At 41.3% G+C, this 20,701-nt stretch overlaps 2 protein-coding genes across 4 annotated transcripts in view; one reads left to right on the forward strand and one right to left on the reverse strand.

Moving 5' to 3' along the window:
* Positions 1-806, reverse strand: part of LOC126576518 (uncharacterized) — a 2,218-nt gene extending 1,412 nt beyond the window's left edge. The window contains exons 1-2 of one of the 3 annotated variants that reach the window (XM_050237825.1): positions 749-806; positions 1-658 (exon numbers count right to left, since the gene is read on the reverse strand). The exon at positions 1-658 is cut by the window's left edge and continues 1,412 nt beyond it. In XM_050237825.1, the coding sequence (XP_050093782.1) occupies positions 1-582 (582 nt within the window). In that variant the 5' untranslated portion in view covers positions 583-658; positions 749-806. Of the gene's footprint in view, positions 690-748 lie in introns of all 3 variants that reach the window. The other 2 variants (XM_050237826.1, XM_050237827.1) reach the window with 2 other exon arrangements.
* A 6,139-nt stretch (positions 807-6,945) lies between these two features.
* On the forward strand, positions 6,946-7,971 carry LOC126576668 (antigen 5 like allergen Cul n 1-like). The gene is made up of 3 exons (XM_050237974.1): positions 6,946-7,049; positions 7,126-7,636; positions 7,719-7,971. Exons 1-3 carry the CDS (start codon positions 7,031-7,033, stop codon positions 7,969-7,971), a joined length of 783 nt encoding a protein of 260 aa, XP_050093931.1. The 5' UTR covers positions 6,946-7,030.
* The last annotated feature ends 12,730 nt before the right edge of the window (positions 7,972-20,701 follow it).

Consider the following 20,701-nt stretch of genomic DNA (forward strand, 5'->3'; position numbering starts at 1 on the left):
TGTCATGCGTTGCCGAACGGAACGGCTCTCGAGCACCCGCAGTGGCACGTACCGCTTGATGGCATGGTTCACATCGGTGAAGATCACTTCCGTCGGTTGGCCAAAGTCTCGGGCAACCTTGCAGAAGAATTTATACACAGCGAAAGACTCTCCGTTTGGGCTTTTCACCGAACCAGTCGTCGGTGGTTCGATGCGTGTGAATAACAGCTTTCCGGTCACGATATCGCTGCTGCCATGCTGAATCTGGCACTTGAAGTTCACGATGGCCTGTTCCAACCCCACCACGATACTGATCACGGTGCCACCGGCAGCCAGCTCATTTTTCTGCCAGAATGACGAGTAAACGTAGAACCCATCGCCGATGCGTTGCCATGCCGGCAAAGGATTGTCGAACTCGTACGGTGAACTGTGAAGCCGGCTGCTGTTGTCGATCCGGATCAAGCTAGCGGCATCGTTACGGCCAAAGATGTTCACCACCTCCAGCACGTACTTTAACCGATTGTTTTCGCTCTTGTACACCAGCAGTATCACAACGCAGGTGATCGAAAGCAGCACCAGCGCCAGTTGTTGGTATTTGCGCATGTTGAGGTCCGAAACGGCGGCGGAAAAACGCGGAAACCGATTCGCTAGTCACTGCGTCGTGGTTAACAGTGCATCGCTAGAAACGAAGAAAGGAGGTAACAGATAAACTAGAAGTTTGAGAAGTCCACAGTGTTCAAGAATAACGGCGTAAGAACTGCGGAATTACTTTTTAAAAAGCACCTTTCGTCCGGATTTTTTAGCGAATCTCCTTGTTTTGGTTTTTTTTCACTTATGGCTCGACAGCACCGGATTCGGAAGTGCCCTATTGACACAGAACATTTTCTCGCCCCTGTTAGGGGTTAACAGGAGCGCGCCATACAAATTCTCTCCTGTTAGACATTAACAGGAGCGAGAAAATGTTCTGTGTCAATAGGGTGTTCGCCCCGGGGCAGATTACAGTGAAACCACGACACAAAAGAAATGTGAGGGTAAGCTGAAGATTTTCCGAAAAAAATCATAATTTAAAATTTACTAAAAAAAAGTATCCCTCACCCGTTTCCACTCTTTGTTTTGGCGCCTTTATGATAAGGAATTGAATGGACTAGTTCAAACAATAGTTCGATCTATTTGAATATATTTTAATTAAGTTATTATTAAGAAGTCTTTTCGAAGTTTTAATTTGACTATTTTCTATGCGTATGTATGCAATGGAAGCTACGTCCAAGGAAATTAACTTTAATTAGTTTCTGAGATAGTGTGTTTATGTTATAAATAGAAAAATGAGGCCCATCGATGTCCCATCCCCCCACCAATTCGAAGTCGCATTCCGTTAACGGGAGGTCCATTTCTTTTTTTACGCACAAAAGAGGCGACTGATTTAATCAGCGGCAGAAGATTAATTATTGACCGGGCTGTTGGCGACTTCTTGCCAAAAATGTCTAGTAGGACATTGGGTTCAATTAATTCTAATTCCACCAATCACGAGTTCTAACGAACTGAATCATCTTATTACCTACTAATTCTCCTCTACTACCAGTTTGAGTGTCGGGCAGTCCAACATCAATCATTTCAAGTTACAAAGATACAAACGATAGAAATTGACCCTCAAAATAGCATTGGATTGGTAATACTAATGCTGAAACTAATGCATTCAATTGAAAGATAGTTTATCTCATAAGCTAGGTTGCTATTGAAGCTCGAAGGTCTAATTAAATATGTGGTTATTATTTAAAATGCTACAGTGCTGTCTAGCTCAAACTGGGTGATTACTGAAAAGGACCTGCACAATTTACTTCACTTAGTATATAGACTGTTCTTTCAGCAGTAAATCGATCGATTAATCATAATCACCTTTAACGACAACCAGAGTGGAATAGTGGAGTAGTTAGTATGCACGTTCCTTCCTTTCCTGTTTATTCTTCTCGTCCAGAAGTCCTCCAACATTTCCGCATATTAGCACGAGCGAGGAATTTAATCTTAATTATTCCACAACTTGTACAACTGCTACTGATGCTAGTTCCAAAACATGAATGAATATATTTCTTGCGTATCACGAAACAAGCCAGCAACCACGGTTTGCAATGTTGCAATTGTCGCCACATCACAGAGATCTTTTCGCGGCTCTGCGTAGTTTATACCAACGCCACAAATATTGATTTCCGAAGAGAAAATACCATTTGGCCAGAATGGGCAAATTAATTGCATTTTAATCCGGTGGGGTTGGCGGTTCGACCCACCAGCAGTTCCGTGCTTTGATTTTGCTTGAGGCAAGCGGATGCATTGAACCGTCCAATGATAATGTATCATTGCGATGCAGCATGCCTTTACGATGGCCATAGTGATGCCGAGTGTTGAAGTGGAAAAATGAGCAAGAAAAGAAGTGAGGTACAGTAATGCGATAGCGATTTTTACTATCGATCATTCATCCTTTCGGCTTATGGATGGCAATTTGGATGTATATTTATGATCTGCAAATGCACCAAACTGCGAGTACACATTGTGAAAAGCTGACTGCCAACGGGTCGCAGGTCATTAAAGGTCGTTGATAAATGCATTTTAAGTTCGAGTGTTGCATACATTTTTCAGCAACTCATACTACAGTTGCCTTTGTTATCTTTTTATGGACAAAACATTTAAAGTCTGTTCGTTAATAATTTTTCTTCCTTGTATTCTTGTAGTAGGTATGATTGAAGGAAAAGGTGAATGTTGCGGGCCGACGAATGGGTCGACATTTTAATGCTTCGCTAAGCGCACCGCAACCCGCACCCAGCATCAGTGCATTTCGGTTTACGAAATTTTGTTTCTCTTACAAATCCATTCTACTTCCGTTGGCCGTTCGGTCGCAAATTGCGTGCACTGTTTGAATTATGCCTATGCTTTTGGGCAAAATTTTCAACCAAAGAACTACTCCCACCAAGATACACCCAACGGTGGACCGCAGGCATCGGTTAGCCACTCGAGGAACTGGCGAAACTTCCCGAGACATTCACCCACCGGGTGTACGCGTACCGACTGGGCACAGGAAATCTCTCTAGACGACAATCGGGCACCTTACCACTTGTGCTTCGTTCGTCCTTTTCTCGGAATGTTTGGAGACTCGGTTTGTTTGAACTGCTCGGTAAATATCAACAGAAAAGCCTCATGTCAATAATTGCTTAACCCGAGATAGGGCTGCGGTCGGTCCGGTAAACGGTTGCTCTGCAACACTACACCGGTCGACTATAGTGTGTTATTATGCGTACCCGAATACTATATCCCAGAGCCAGATAATCTCATATTGCGTATCAGCTTCAACGAAACAACCGTGCATACAAAACTGTAACATGCAAAGGTGTTGTGGGGAGGGTGTTGAAGCAAAGGAAATTCGCCAACAGCGAGTATTCCGCGGAAGCTGAACTGACGATAACAGCTGTTGCAGCTACCACTTCATCGAGCATTCCATCAAACTGCCGTCCGTCGTTACAGTTTTCATCTTTTGCTAAATGTTTTTCAAATGTATTTCGCAAACAGAACGCAGCGTTCCGTTGGTCGAAAACCTGCTGACGAGGGTACTGTTGGGTTGATGGGCACATTGTTTGCACTGCTTGGGATGTTTCGTAAACTCACTTCGGTGGGCCGTGAACTGTTTTAACCCCGTGACTAAATACATACGACGGCAGGTGTACCATCACCACCACGCCGTACCACTAACACTTGATGAACCTGGTTTGTTTTCCAGCCGCAAACAACCAGTCTCAAGTGGAGCAACAATCCGGAGATGTAAAAGTGAAATATTTTGCAAATTCCTCAAGTGCACTATTCATTAATCGTCTGGCGGGACATTTACATTTTTACCTGAAAGCTAACCCTTTCAAAATATTGTGTAAAAGTTTTGTATCAACCGAGGAAAAACTGACAAAGATACAGATTTCCGAAAATCCGCGTTTCATACAAGGCTCCATGCAGCACGCTACTTTGAAGAGCGTTTTCCAAAACCAACGTTTTCAAAGTCGGTGCCCATCTTATCGTAAAAACTACTGAACCGATCGATTTGAAATTATTAACACATAATCTGTACACTCTTTGCCAGGTAGCCCCGTCAAGATTTCATGAAAATTGCTAATACTTTTTTTCAAACAAATCTTTAAAAATCGTGTTTTTAGGCAAAATGACAAAAAGCATCACTTTTTCAACTTCAAAAGTCTGCTAAAAATCGAAAAATTAGAAATCCAACAAAATCTCTCAAGGCTACTTGGATAAACTTATAATTTTTCAAACGAGCATCAATTTGTATTTTTCTAATCACCCATCCCGCAGCTACGATGGGCACCGTAAAAAGTATCTTATCGAAGACACGACTGCTTAAATTAGATGCCATGGATGGAATTTGTGATGAATCTTCCCCAAAATAAAACTAAATATTTTTGAAAAGTTGTAGCTTTATGTGCTACTTACTTGGAAAAATAAAGTTGAATGGTTGCGTCACAAAAAATCGTCAAAAATGATCCTTTTTTTGGCAGAAATTACAGGCCCCCCATAAGTTAAACTAGCATTTAGAGAATGTGGTTTAACTACATAGTGTAATTCACAATCATTCCAAATATGCTAGAAATAGTAGATGTCCAATGTTAAATGTTATGCTCTCAAGCTGAACCTTTCGATGTTCGATCGAACTCCCCGAGATTCCGCGGTTCAGTTGATTACACATTTTGGCCGAAAGAAACTTCTTATTATCTTCCCCAACACATTCAACCATACCTATTAGCCTACCCGTGGACGGAGCATTCCCCAAAATGGCACCATCGGTAGGCAGTGAATTATGTTTAAGTTCCGTTTCGCTCCATCGTGCCCGGATGCTCTACCAAGTGCAACCCGTGTGCTGTGAAAGCCGGAAATTTCACAAATGAGCTTAACAAACCCGGCACGGACCGGACGGCGACGACACCGACGACGATGTGGTGCTGGGTTATTATGTTGCACGAACTGGAACACACCGTTTCTTCTTCGCTCAGCGCCGGATGCGCGGTAGACAGGAATTATGCTTAAATGGACCCATAAATCTACTGATCACCACCACCATCGGGACAACGGAGGGATATTTATCGTCAGATCGATAACTTTTAACAACATCCCTGTCCACCGAAGGCACCGCTGAAGCATACACAGTCATTGTTTTTACCTCAAATTTACATAATCCCCTTTCTTAAAGTTTGGCGCAAGACAATGCTAGAAGCAGCCCTCGCCTGTTGACCATATTCTCTGCCTATGGTTTTGTGAGTGTTTGTTATCGTCTCCAAGAACGTAGCGTAGCATCGAATGCGATAAGAAAAGTGCAGATTAGCACGTTCTTGATGGTGGCGAATGGGGAGCACTGCCAAACGGTAGCTGCATGAATTGTTGAAGCTGTAGATCTTCCGTCGACCTGTTATGCTCAGTAGTAAACGGGGATTACGCAGGGATCCATGATACGGTGAGCACTTTTTGGTGAGCTGTTCAGAGTAAGATGAAATGTTTACAGATGGTCAAATTTGGTGGTTTTCGTGCTGTTGACCAATGGGGTTTGGTTATATTTATAAACTGCTTGCGGGCTGGGAGTCGCCTCCTGTTCCTTCAGGACGTTGGTGTTTCGGACTCCGTGACAGAATTTCTCATCCCATGTGTTGGACTTCTTGGAAAGCTGCTGTGTGCTAGGTAAAAGAGAATATGTTATTAATGAGTGCAAGGCAATGACACAGGAAAAGAAACAGCTTGAAAATGATATTAAAGCATTAAGTTTTAATGAAATATACACAATTTAATAAAACGTGTTTCAAACGAATGAACTATTAGTCTGCGATACGTTTAGTTAAGGTTTCAAGGTCACTTTTTAGGTTAAGTGAAGTTTATTGAATGTTTATTGAAATGAGGCATAGTGAGATGGAATTGTTTTTTAAACTTTACAATTATCCAACTTAAGATAAATTTTATACCAGTAATAGCAAGTCTCTCAATCAATTATTGAATTAATTGGAAGGCTATTACACCATATTTTTGAACCATTCTTTCGCGTTGTGTTTGCATAAATCGTGTAACGGGTTTGGTAGGGTGCTATTAGCAATACTCTGCATACATTCGATGAATCTACAGGACGTAATTTATAGAGTATAACAATATTATTTTTGAAAATCTTTTCAACTTAATTTAGTATCAATTTCATTCACGAGAATACTTCCTTTGCTTTACAAACTCAACAATAACAATACGGTTCCTTTCGGTACGGTTTCCGTCGGTACAGTTTCCTTACTCCATCCTAGAGCACCTTGTACCTATCTCTCTATATCATTTCATAACCAAAAACGCATTGGGTAGTTTGACGATGATATAGACGATGCTGAAAGGTGTTGCATCAACAGTTTTAGGGTCACATAATTAAAGTGTTGAAGGTGAGTTGCTAACGAGGGCAGAATCAATTCAATAAACAGTTTGTTAACAACAAGGTCGTTCATGAGTGGGATTGGGTACTTGACGTAGCTACATGACACAATCCACGTGCTCCCATCTTGCAAAGCAAATAACAACTATGTAAATGTTTTCTATCGTGAATTGGTTGTTATTTTCTCACCTTTTAAATGAGTTAGTTTTTATCTAGCTATACATCATCACGATCAGCAACAAGGCTAGTTCTTTCGAGTAGCAATCCAGTTTGGCCTCAGACTAGGCAGATGGGAAATTCAAACAATGCACGGTGCTTGTTTCGTTGGTGGTGCTTTTCCTGGAACCGACGAAAACGGAATGGTAGGGAATGTTTTTCAGGCAGCGTACGGATTTGCGGGACAAAACCACCTCATTGTTACATGTTCTAGTTTCTATGGCGTACACTGGATTTGTTAACACAGCTGCATATCGATGGAGACCTAAGAGTTCGGCATGATAAGAGTGAAGGCAAACTGATTGTTGTCGTTCGCTATAAAACCCAAGTAGTATCTGACAGTATCATCAGCAGCGCTGTGGAGTGAAGACGTTTTTTGGAAAGCAAACGATCGACAGTAAGATGGCAAATCGGGTGTTGGGTAAGCATACAACTGAACCATACAGCTCCTTAATCGTTGGCATGAGTACTGCAATGAGAATCTATTCCAATCGTAGCTATCGTAGTGGCCATTAGTGGCTTCATCGGAGCATTGCATGCTCAGCAGTACTGTAACCCTTCCTACTGCACAGGTAACCGCGTGAACGTTGGCTGCAATCCTCCACCATTAACCGGTGGGCCTAACTGTGCAACCAAGAGTCCCAGTGTCGTGGACCTCAATGCCACCTATCAGAACATTATTCTTTCCCAGCACAATGGGCTACGATCACAGCTAGCTATTGGTAACTTGACTGGATTTGCGCCCGCAAATCGTATGCCCACGCTAAGCTGGGACAACGAGCTTGCTGCTCAGGCCGGTAACAATGCCCGTTCGTGTAACTTTGCCCATGATGCATGCCGCAATACGGCCGTCTATGCATGGGCTGGACAGAACATTGCTATAACCAGCTTCTACGGTATGACTAAAACAGTGGAGACTTTAATTACTGATATGACGAAACGTTGGTGGGATGAGTACAAGATTACCCTACAGTCATTTGTTGACGCATATCCACGTAACTATACCGGGTAAGTGACAATGTGCGTGGCTCGATCAGCAAGCAGCTTCCTTACCTTCGATCTTTCTGTTCTCCGATCTCCGACTGTCTAGGCCAGCGATTGGACACTTCACTCAGATGGCAAGCGATCGTTCGTCGAAGATCGGTTGCGCAATGCAGTACTGGTTGGCAGGTATATGGAATAATTACTATCTGGTGTGCAACTATGGAGTGACAAACGTATTGGATCGTGCCGTCTATAAGAAGGGAGCTACTGCTTCCCTGTGTACCACCGGAGTAAACCCAAACATTCCCGGGCTCTGCTCGGTAAATGAGAATGTTCCAGCGTTACCGAACGATCCGTGAACACTGTGTATCAAAGATAAATAAATAAATTCTATTGACGCCCTATCGTCATTAATTCGCTGGTTTTTCTTACGTACGATGAATAAATGTTGACAGGATGAAAGTAAATATTGTTCAAAGTGTATATTGGTTGCGAAAAAAGATTCTGTGTTTCCGGAAACACAGAAGAACAGAAACACCGTTTCTGTTCTGGCAGGACAAGACCGCTCGTCGGTTGTAGGGCTCAATAAGTAAGTAAGTAAGATTCCGGAAACGTTCAACATTTGACTTTAGCTCCCTTCGAGAAGGTAGCTAAAGGTTGATTCTGTAAAATTGATCAGCAATGTTTAACGTAGAAGGAATCGCGCCAGTGCAAACCAGGATTGATTCGCAGCGAAGTAGTACCATAAAGACCAATTATGTGTCATTATCTGTGCTCAAGGAACCATTTATGAGTAATAAAAAATATCCTACAGCTTCCTGAAGGCGCAATATAACCTTCATTAAAGGCAAATGTGACTAAATTGTAAAATGTGTATCCAATTTACTATCCTCCAGCATACACATTGACAGTGAGGGATTGATTCAATGTTCCAGCACCCTTCGCGGTTCCTTCCTCATGCTCTGTGAAATAACCGTTGTTTGTGGGTTTCGAGCGAGAGAGAGGGCAAAGTAGAAAATAATTTGATTGAATCAATTTGACAATTCACGACGATCGGTGGACGGACAGGACAAATGATTAAATGAATATTGTATTGTGCTCTTTGTGTTACTTGACGTGACCTGTGTCAATAGCTGTTGTTACTGTCAATATAGTTCCTTCTTGTGTCTATCGTTATTCATTTTATTTTTGTAATTATGTAGATTTCTACGACAAGCCATCTAGAAATAACGGTGTATTGAAATGAGATCAAAGTGTAGATTTTAATCTGTAATAAAGTATTTTTGAAAAGCAATGTTTTCTATTTACCATTCGCTCCATTGATGATCGCTCTAATGTAATCAGATTTATCTTCAGACAACCGTACTGCATAAATATCAATAGACGCTTCCAGAACCGACGTTTCGCACAAAGGATACGTGTAAGAATGTCAATTCCAATCAGTCTATACGGTGTGGCAGCATTAAATAGAAAGAATCCTTAGTAGCTTTCTAGTCAGCCACAAAAGAATCGGAAATAGAATTTCATTTCATTCATTACAAATCACAATCAAACGGTAATTTGATCGGACGTGTGCGCGCCTTCTCTCGTCCCTCTCAACGAAAGAAATCACCAGCATGGTCCTTGAGAAATGGGGATCGGGTCCTTTTTCGGGCGTCCATTTGTTTCTTGTTTGCACATTTGAGTTCGCGGTTTGGTGGATGTTTCGCATTTACCTAGCACCCAAATCGATCACACTTCTTATATTCGGTTCTTTCGTCATTCTGTTTCTTCCATGCTGCTTGATTCAGCGCTTCCTGTGCAGCAGAGTGTATAGTGTTTGAATCATCGTGGCCTGGAATCGAAAAGCTGGTTCAGCTTTATTTGAAATTCAAATCACATTGCTCATCACTGTTCGACACCAAGCGAAAGCTGTTGGTTCACGTTTCCAAACGCGATGATAGCGGTGGCAGAAATATCGATGATGGCAAACGCCCAAAGTGAAGCAGATTTCATTGAACGATGCGCTGCCGGTGATGCTGGTGATGCATGAAATTTGACAATCTGATTATCAAGTATCAAATGCCGTTGGCAACCGGCAAATGTCGTTTCCGATTGACGGTTGATTACTAACGCTTCGTCGCAGAGATCGGACTGATTGCTTAGGAGAAACCTTTCGGATGATACCATCGCATGGTGCTGGCAGCGAATGGCGTCACTGTTATGCCGGTCATCGTACACATCATAAGGGTACCATCGCAATACGATTTGTACTATTTTGTTCGAATGTTTTCAACAGGGATGCAGCGGTACAGCACTGAAAGGAGAATCTGGTGCGAATTCTCTTCTGGTAAGGTTTCAACTTTGTCCGTGATGGCATGATGGACCCCTATGGAAGATTGCAGTATTCCCTAATTTCGAATCAAAGATTTAAATATCTTTGATAATCTGTTTGTTTTTGTGAATGTGGTAAATGGCCTAAATCATTATCATAATGCTCTTGTCGTTTCTTAAAAGTTCGCTTCCTGAGGAGTTACTAATGGGTCAATCGATTCTTTCGTCGTATGCATATCATAAATTAGATAATGGAAAATGAAATATGGGAAGAGATAGAATACGAATACGTTAGCTGTTTCTGAATGCGAAAATTGAATAATTTTTAATCCAAGATAAATGTTTGTCTGCATCGTTTAAATTCTATTTAACATTGAGGGTACGTAAACATTAATACATCAATTAATTATGATGAGAGTTTTACTTCTATAAAAAACAAAATAAATCTATCGTACTTAAATTATACAGCTGGTGAGAGGCACACGGAGTTGTTCCCGGATAATTAGACCGGATATTATTGAAAAGAACAAAATAATCGCTAAAAACATTGCGTTGCCATCATGTTGTCAACCCCTACGTACCAGTCACGCTAATCACCCACAGAAAATGGTGCGAAATCTGTTTTTGCCGAGGGCTTAATCAGTCCTCGATCCTAACCTTTGTCACAAGAAGTGCTACAATGATTTCGTTCTATGAACGACGTCTAAAATCGATCGAACGCACATCGAACGCTGTCGGTCCTCTTGGGGTGACTTTTCAATTTAAAGTGAAAATCAGTAGAGAAAAGAACAGTCAGGGCAATTATCCTTCAACTTGCTTTCATTTTGAAGTTTGTTCCGGTTCCGAGTACCGATCGCCGTAAAAGAAAAAAGGGCCACTTGAGACCGGAAAAGCTTCTCTAATTTCGAAGCTGGACGTGACTCTTAGTTTCCTTAAACGTGAAAAGAAGGCGAACATTGCGGGAACAAAAAAAAACACGGTGGTCCAACATACATGGGAGAAAATTCTGCTCAGTGATCTCACTAATTGGCTGCTCTGCTTGCATGGCACATCGGCAAGTGCTTTACAGTACGTAACATGAATGAACGAACTACGGGCTAAAGACTGACTCTTTCCAAGAGTGCTACTACCAAGGCATGGATTCTGTACAAGATGGTCAATAGTTCAAACGGTTCTTGTCATGGTACTGCAATGGGCAAGCGTATGTGATGCTGATTTGCATACAATCCCTTTCAAAGGGGATATCAGATGCGGGTTCTAGGTTTATGTAGATGTGTCATGTGATTTGTGCTATCAAGTCCAGTAGAAGTATGTCAACCGTGCTTGAAATTACAAAAACGCAACGGAATTAGGAGCTCTCTCTCGTAACAGCATATTTATCCTTAACTCTTTTGTCAACATTATCAGTGGCCAGCGATTACAATATCATTGATTGTATTTAAAGAGTCTTACGAAACTTACGAAACTATCTACTTCCTTGGATTCTTCGTATAGTTTATATTCTTGAAATTCATTGAATATTGCGGTTGCAATCCGTTCAAGTACTCACCTCAAGTACAGTACTCGACTGGGATTTATTTGATTTGGCATAAGAAAAAGTTGTTACTGATCGTGGGCTTGGGAAAATGATAATATGATGCCGTGCGTGAAAGCTGTTTGACTGTTCAACGATAAGTATATGTGCGTATTTGAAAAAGTGTGGAATTTTATGCTGCGAAAATTCGATTTGAGGTGTTTTCTCTTTAAGATTCAGTTTGTATAACGATTGCATAAGATAATTATGTTCGTCTGTTGCCGTACACACCATTTTAAGGACCCGTTTTTGGATTTGTGCTATTCATAAACCGGGCTCGTAGTTACATCTTTGCTAAGGATAACGTGTTTGCGGATTATTGCGGTTTTCATCGGATTCTGCAACTGAATTACCGGCTTTGTCGTTGAACGAATTTCGGATGCAGACTCGTAGGCAGTCGAGTGGGCGGATTGTGCAATAAGTGGCTCATCAAAAAATTGATCCTAGATTCCTTTTTTCCTATTGTTTGAGATGCCGTTCGTCATCCGTAAGCTGCCGAAATGCGTTGGGGTGAGTAGAATCGCTGCTTGATTTATATGATTTACTTGCTCCATTCTTCGATGCTGAATTCAGCGTTTCGAATGCATTTGATATGATGTTATTGATAATGGCCTGTTGCTTCAGCGGTAGGAAGTTTCATTACTGTTTTTTACATTGGTTGAAATTGCAAAAAAAAAATTTACATACTATTATTCCACTTCCCCTATTATTATATTTATTAAATACTTTTTGAAAATTCAGCTAAAGCACAAACATGTATGATATTAATGTGTTTGATCCACTTGCGACCGTAATGAGCTTACCAAGTAGCATCATTTGTATTATTTTCTCACTCTTAAACAGCCTTACCAACAAGTGAAGTGTCGTGTCGTTGCTCATACAATTGTAGCATTTACTCACCACGATATGCCATTCGAAGGTAGGTAAGGTTCGCTTTACCTAACTTTGCTAACGAAGTATATTCATATTTCCATTTATCACACCACTGCCAGTGAAATCCAGTAGAAAAGTAACGAAGGGAAACTGATTGTTAAAGAAAAGCATAAGGTGCTCCGGTGAATCTGAAAAGGAGCAAAAAAGGAAAACTTGAGACGCAACTCGTGGCGGGCCTGGAAAAGATGGGACGTTTGGGAAACATAGGTTTTCAACTTCGTTCACCGTACGATTTCTCGCTTACCATTGCACCCCTGCTAAGTTCAAAAGAAGAGTACAACGGGGCATTCCACAGGTCAACAAATGATTCAGTGTTTAGTTTCCTCTGTCCGTCCATTTTAATGCTCTTTTATGGTTGCATACTTTGAAGATTGTGTTTTATAATTTAAGTGGAAGCACTTAAATGAGTAAAAGACTACAGATTTTTTCTGCTGTGCCGTTGTGTGATTATGTATAAAATTAAAAGAAAACTGTTATTTGCTCATGTAAATAAACACTTAGTTAACGTCTTTTGCTGGTTTCGCATTGGCCCAACAATTCTACAATATTTCAATTCAACTCTATTCTACTGATCAATTATTTGCAAATGATTCAATAAATCAACGACAAGTCAATCTTGTCAAATCAATGGTAAAATTTGGTGATGCCGCATCATATCAGCATTTCAGCTGTCTCATTTGGGATAATCATTTGGGAAAAGCTCGCTAATGTATCATATTGTCATGAATCATCCTTGGACGGTTGCATCAGTATGCTATAACTAGCAAACATTCAGCCAGACACCGTTTGCAAATAATTACATGGACATATCAAGTCCAATCAAATGGAAAATTGCTGTCTCATAGATTACGAGATGAGCAGCAGCACCACATTAAGTGTTGGGAGAACTTAAGCTACCGATCGTCCAGTCTGCTTTCATATTGGGCGCACTATACAGCCGTCTCCCTTGTTGATTGATTGATGATTTTTCCATCAGCTTAATATTCAGCTCCAATGCTTTTTACTGAGTTTCCAAATGTTCCTGAGATTTTGTATTTTGAGATCCATGGGTTACTTTTCGTTTTAAATTTATATTACAAACCTCTGAAAGTATGGAATTTTACCGGCTACCTGGCGCCTCCATCGTCGGATTTCGTTTCGTTTTACCGGCGTGGCGCCCAGTTTTGGAATTGCCTTTACTTCTCTGGCCATGCCCTTTCAAATTATGTTATGAAATGGCCAGCGGAATGGTTGATACTGTAAATTGCGGCCCCCAGGCTAATACGAGTTTGAGACTTTTGAGCTATTGAAAGGTTAACACCAAAGTAGAAGAATTTTATAAAAACCTTTTGTGTGGTTAATTGATAAAATGCGACCAAATGAATTATATCTACTGTCATTATTCGTTCCTGTCCACCGTAAACCCACGACCGTTCATAGATAGTACAAAGTATGTCGGGAAAGCTATTATGTGATAAAACCACTACCACTGATGCTGTTGTGCTGGCTTAACTATCAACACGACACATTTTCCTTTATGGTGCTGGGTACACGTGAGACACGACGGGTCGTTAAATTTACATAAGCTTATCATCGACCCTTAAACTTGGGTGAAATAATAAAAAAAAACCTTTCTTCAGCAAAGCGCAACATCTGTTCACAGATTTGCCTGTCGATTATCTCTATGAAGTTTCATTGAACCGTCCTATCGTCGGATTCGATAGCAGAAGGTTCATTATAAGCTCACTAACTGTACGTTTACCAAAACAATGCTCATGTTTGAGTGTTTATATTGGTAAATGATTTCCTACTCCGGAATGGTAGATGGTTGCTGTTTTGCGATTTGATGATTATATTTTGTTATTAAAATTCTGATTTCAAAAAATATTGTAAAGTGATTAGAGAGTGTAGCTAGTTCACCGAGTTTCACATCATTCTACTAATTATTTTATATTACTATGAAGGTTTAGTTTCTTGAAAGTTTCGCGATAATAAAAAGATACTGCACAGGAATGAAAGTAGTTTTCCCAAACCGATGCTTTCCGTGAACAACACACCAAACTGCGTGCGAATAATTCACTAGAACCCCGTATAGTCCTAAAAGTTGCAGTTCTAGCTTGGTGCAGTGAGATCATTTTTAATTAGCAAAGTTTCTTTGGAACAAATCGCGAATGGAAATGAGAATAGCTTCCAGCAGCCGGCAAGAAGCGAGATTTAGGTACTTGAATCGCTATGTACTCTCGCTGCTGTACGATAGTTGCATATGCGCGAGCATATTTGGAACAATTGTTTTGTTCGATCCTATTCTGTGCGTACTGGGGAGTGCACTGAAAAACATTCTACATGCATGCTCCATGCACGGGTTTCATGTTTGCGATGGCCTGTCACGGGCGCTAATTGGCTATCGTTCGTTGATTAATTAAAAACGGAAATTCGCTAAGGGTAACCTGGAGAGCCCGAGGCAGGCGAGATTGTTTGATGAATCTCACACGGGTAGAACATATCATGAAGCGCATGTGGCTGTACAAGTTTCGAGAATCCCAGATTATTGAAAAGTCAAACTGTATGATTTTTTTAAGCCAACATTGCAGAATACCCACAAAGAAGACTTTTGTTTTCGCTATTTTTGCGGCAAAGCATACCGTGAGCAGTCGATAGTCTACCAATCCGGGGATGGGACCATACATTTTTGTGGTTTTGTTGGTAAAAATTCCGAATCCAAAAATGTGTCCTCGGGGAGGCAAATTCACCCACAAAACTGTCCATAACATGCCTGATCAGGAGGATACGAGGATTCAATCACAAGACCGCAAGGGTAGAACCCGTTTGTGCCCAGGTTTTCGGTACACCGAGCATAACTTTGAAGAACGAGAAGGACAATTGAACCTTTCTGGTGGTAGCAACATGCCAGTAGCACTAGAATGAGTAGAACCTAGCCACAACAAACATGCACCAATCCATTGACTGCCAATGTTGCAGAAAACAAAAAAAAAATCTACAAATATCAAGTAAAAGTAAAACACACAAAATGACAAACCATAAGCTAAGCTTAATTGCTCCTTTATAGCAGGACGTGGTGTCCCTAAACCTCTCGCGTACCGATAGACTGAATGTGTAATAATCAAGATCATTTAGTTAATTTCCGCTGATGAGTAGAAAGAAATGGCGAGAGATTCTTAGACTCAGCTAGGGGTTCCCTAGGGCTGTTTGTTGATGTGGACTCGCGGAAATTGAATCTGTCTGTGGCACACTCTCAACCAGACACCGAGATTGTCCTAGCGAGCATATCACAAAACGAACTCGGAACGATGAACAGAAACATCTGCGCAACGGAAAATCGTTCTACGGGAAAATCGGTAACTCAAACTGGCGTTTCGTTATCGGGAGAGCGTTCTCACCAGCACTCTCTTTCACATTCATTGTTCTCTCGGTAATATTTGAAGGGGAAAATGCTTCCCATGTTCGGTATACTATCACTGCTGAAATGCAGGAAACTCCTTTCAAGGATTCTTCCTTCTGGAGCTCATGCGAGTGCCAAACATTGAGATCTCATAGAATTCTCAAAAACAACCGGCTAACTGTGAACCTAGCATGCCGGTGTTGCAAGGTTGTAGTCAATTATAAAAGAATTTAAATGTCTCCTTTAGCTCTTTGCTACAACAAGGAAGGAATTGTATCGCACAATCGTTTTTATTCAGCTTCTAATAATCGTGGAAGGTGGATCGCCCATTGTGAGCTGAAAATGTTTCGATAGAATATGGTACCGCTTAAAATAAGAGCCGAATTGATGCATACTTGAGATGTACAATATGCCCTGAGATGCAAGTAACCCGAAGATACCAAGCTTAATTATTCATCAGCTACCAGCTGTTCCACTTCACACTGCTATTCGTCGTTCGAACTTTGTGCGCTGGTGTTATACTACCCGCAATTCTGCTTGAATTGCAAAGTGTATCGGGTGTACCGCGATGCTGTGAACTCATTAAATTTAATTCATGCAACCCGGATCAAACGTTTGCCTCAGAGTGACTACAGCGGTACCGGTCCGCAGGTTTGGTACTACACTTCCTTCCCGAGAACAACTTTGAATCGATTCACACTTTTAAGCGCAACGCAAAGAGGTGGTTTTTAGCTAATCGTGCCGCGGTGCAGTTCATGGTTCTGGGCACCGTTTTCTTTAAAGTTTAACCTTTGCTTTGGATCGTGAATTTGCCGGAAGACCTATGGTGTACAGCATTGCACAGACAAAGTCACGCGTTCCTTCAGCAGATGGTTGAGTTGTGAGATGCATTGAGTTCCCAGGAACGCTCCAGCTGGGAGCAGTTCCTGTTCCGACTCTTTCACTGAGGTTGCTTCCGGCAACAGCACGTGTCAATTGCACAAAACATTTGTAAGTCGTGCGCTTAGCATCATCATCCACACATTGGTGCCCTTTGCTGGACGCTTCAGTCTGTATTTCCCCCCCGTGCCATTCGAGCAGTTTATCTTGCGAAACGAAATTTACGAAAAGATATTAAATTACTTTTACTATTTTCATCTTTGCGAGAGTGGCAGCTGCATTCTCCGCGTCCTGCTACAATCTGACCTAGGATCTGGCCCGGTGGAGCATGCTGGTAGAATCCGTGGAGCAATCAGCGATGGAATGTTGATGGGAAATTGTTTGCAAATGAAAAGTCAAGCGTTTGTCGTTACTTCCATTCCTGGAAATGTGTCTAACAAAGGCGCCACCATAAGGCTATTTATGGGTTTCGATTTCGAATTTCAAGCCGCGCGTTCAGTCATCCTTCCCCTCGATCGTTAGCTGCTTTCGATACTTCCCGGTAGATGGTTGGGCGTAAGTTATTCATATAATTTTGAATGCACCTACCCTCATCAGGTCTGGAGGATGGATTATGAATATGTAATCCAATGGTGCACTAATATGAAAAGTGCTGTAAGGAATTCCGGTAGAGAAATTCGACGATAAAACTCGCCATTTTCAGAAGCATGTTACCTACATGGTTAGAAAGAAAATGAACTCAACAACGTGCTACGAGAGCGTAGGTTTGGCTCAGGCACTAATACCATGCTCGCTCGTATGCTGGTAGACATTCCTCTCAGGGAACCCCGAACCATCCTACCGCGGCGGCTTAATAAAAGTTTTATTAACAAAACTTGTGGACTGGTATGATGAGCACTGCAGCGTGACTTTCCGGGATGGCGCTCATTCCCGTGATGCTGGCAGGAGGATAAATTATTTATATTTTCTTAAAATACATTCCAAAAAGTGCTCCAGATAAACTTTCGTTTGTCAGGGCCGCAGGAGGCACTTGCTGTTTGGAGTAGCTGCCAAGCTAGCCTGGCGTGCCACTTGTTTCATTCGGTAAATAGTTTTTCTTGGTGAGCCCGCGTGAAGTCTTGCGACGTTGAGTTATTTCTTTGTTTTACAGAGAGGATCTGACTATCTCTAACTGCCTGTAAGTTCGTTTTCAGTTTTATCCGTACTTGGAATCTGGAGACATCCCTGTATCGCTGCAAGCATAATGATGTTAGATGCACAGAAAACCTGAGCTACGTCGTACGGTGACAGAGTGAACGAAGGAAGCTGAAGCTGTGAGAAGTTTAACCGTGTAAAAGTAAAACAAATTGTGGGTCATCATCGCTGTTTAAAATGTTTGTGCTCATGGTTGTGGCAATGGTGAGTGGTGAAACGTTTGAAGCAATCGTCACTACGATTCACCGTAGTACGCGGTGTCCAGAGGGAATTGAAGAGATAGTTAATTGAGTTAGAAAAAAGGGAAGCTAATTCAATTGCACAGACTTCTCTTGCCATTCGTCGTTTAGGTGAATACAGAGAAGTTATTTCGTGCCGGGCTCATTAGATTTAGGATTAAATTGTTTCTACTTTCTACTACACTCGTTAAGCTCTTTTATGAGAAAGCAAATTTCGTTATTTTATGATTTTCAGCTGTGTTCTGAGGTTTCGAAAACGTTCAAATATGTTCCAAAAACTCCGAACACAATTAAAACAACGTTTAGAAATTTTACTGATTAGTAATAACTCTTATATAACAAACAAAAAAGCTAAAATAGCAAAGAAAACTTTGCTACCGGAATTGCATGTAGCGCAGTCCCGGCACAGTGTGGAACAGGCGTATTGGAATGTCCTTTGTACGGCTGTACGCAGTACCAAAGCGCAGGAGATGATAACCTAATGAAAGGCTTCCGATCATGATGTCCAGCAACATGGCATGGTCGATCGTATAAACCATTTCATTTAACCGCTCCCCCCTCACGAGTCATCTCGAGCTACAATGCAATGTAGTCAGTTGAACTGCAATCGATGCATCCGGAACCGTCGGTGCATGTTGCTCATACATATTTGAATGCACTATGGTCACAATCGCCAAAGGTCCAATGAAGCGTAGTGAAATGACACATTAAATATTTATTTATTATAGCTTGTTCAAGCAATGAACTCCCTACCGGTGCTGCTGGTATGCCGCGAGCCAATTCAGTGGCAATAGGTGTGGAGTGCCGGTAAGGGTACATGTGTATTGTGTGGAGTTAATATTTGATCGCTACCACCAGCCATGTATTGCAATTGTTTCGCCTACAGCTACGACACCGTTCACATTATGTGTCTCACAATGGAATTATTAACAGCAATGCAGGCATGTGTTTTGCGCGGCACAGTTCATAGCGAAACTAATTAGCCGTCTCTCTGCTCACTTGTCCTTTATTGCGATTAAAACAGTATCATTAAATTGAGTTAATAGGCGCAGTACAATTTGGAATTTAAACTAGGACGATCGTTCAGTAGGGCAGGTACTTGTGAACAAATTTGCAATGAAACAGTTCATGAAAGAAAAGTATTCTAAAAGGTAAAGGTACAAAAAGCATAAAACACTGATGTCACTCCGTTTGTACTTCACGATCTATTACAATGATTGGTGTGCACAACATGCTGGTAAATCGATCAAATAAATGGATGTTCATTGTGCGCCGTGACCGTCGTAGCAATGCTGCAGATCATTTCATAAGACCATTATTATGATTGATGACGCACTCGCTCACGAAGTTCATGAAGTTTACAGTCATTTATTTCTTTCCAAATAAATGTTGTCCAACTGAGTGCAATTGTTTGGTATGAAGCAGGTTGGAATATCCCCCCCGGCAGGCATCTCAAAGTAGAACCAGCCCAGCGACGATACAACTAGCGAATGTGGCGGTTTGCGCGGAAAACCTGAGCGGAAAATCCGGATAGTTTGGCAACCCCGAAACCGCAAGCTGCTGGGTTCAGTCGCCTGTATGGCTTGATGGTTACGCCAAGGGCTAGCCATTGTTTTGGCAGACATTAGCCGTAGCAGTATGGGTTGCGAACGCGAGTGCACATTTATGTGGGGTGATTTTCGTGCAGTACACTATCCTTGGTTGGAATTTTCAGATGCCAGACAAGTGACGGAGCAAGAATGGAGCAGATTGAAAGGATTCTCGACTGGAATGTTGACGGTCTGTACTTCTATTGTAGAGAAGAGAAGGAGAGAAAACAAACCGGGATCGTTGGCCAAACCAAAAACAGAACCATTATGACATTCTCATAATATTCACTCAGCCATATTCACGCTTAAAGGGGGCTCGCAAATAGATGTTTAGGACAGTAGAAAATGAAAAGGTCGTGTTAAAAAATGGTACAATTGGAATTAAAATTCCATTGAGGCATTTGTGTTCACTGTAGATTTTCATTAATGGGCTTGTCGATTGATTAATATGCGATTTTGTTAGGCAAACAGTTGTAGAATTGGTTCTTGGGAAAAGAATTTATAAACTGCGCCATGAGATAAGCAATAAGATAATAGGATAATAAAAACAAACAAAATCAAAGTAACCGAGAAGTAACTTAAGTTGAATGCGTTTAACACAATTGGTCTAATGATGATTTATTTCGTATTAATTATACAACGATCAACTATAACCTATACATCAAATGTTAGCCATGTTGTTAACATTAGGGGTTTTCTTCAAATACTGCATAAATACTTAAATAAAATTAGTTTTTTCTCATAGTGTCTTGCTTACCAGGGGCCGTATGCTGTTAAATTAGTGATGCTTTTACATTTAAATTTTATCCATTAGCTGGAGCCTAACTTATATTTACTAACAATCTAAAAACAATCTGCCATTTGCTATTCAATTACTTTGTAGTGCGTATTTCTCGTTAACTCAGTTTCATTCAGAACCGACCGAACGAGACATGGTGGACTGGCTCGTTAAGTCGTGCATAAGTGATGAATTTATAGTCTCCAATTTGT

Source organism: Anopheles aquasalis, chromosome 3, assembly GCF_943734665.1.
Source record: "Anopheles aquasalis chromosome 3, idAnoAquaMG_Q_19, whole genome shotgun sequence".
Classification (NCBI taxonomy): domain Eukaryota; kingdom Metazoa; phylum Arthropoda; class Insecta; order Diptera; family Culicidae; genus Anopheles; species Anopheles aquasalis.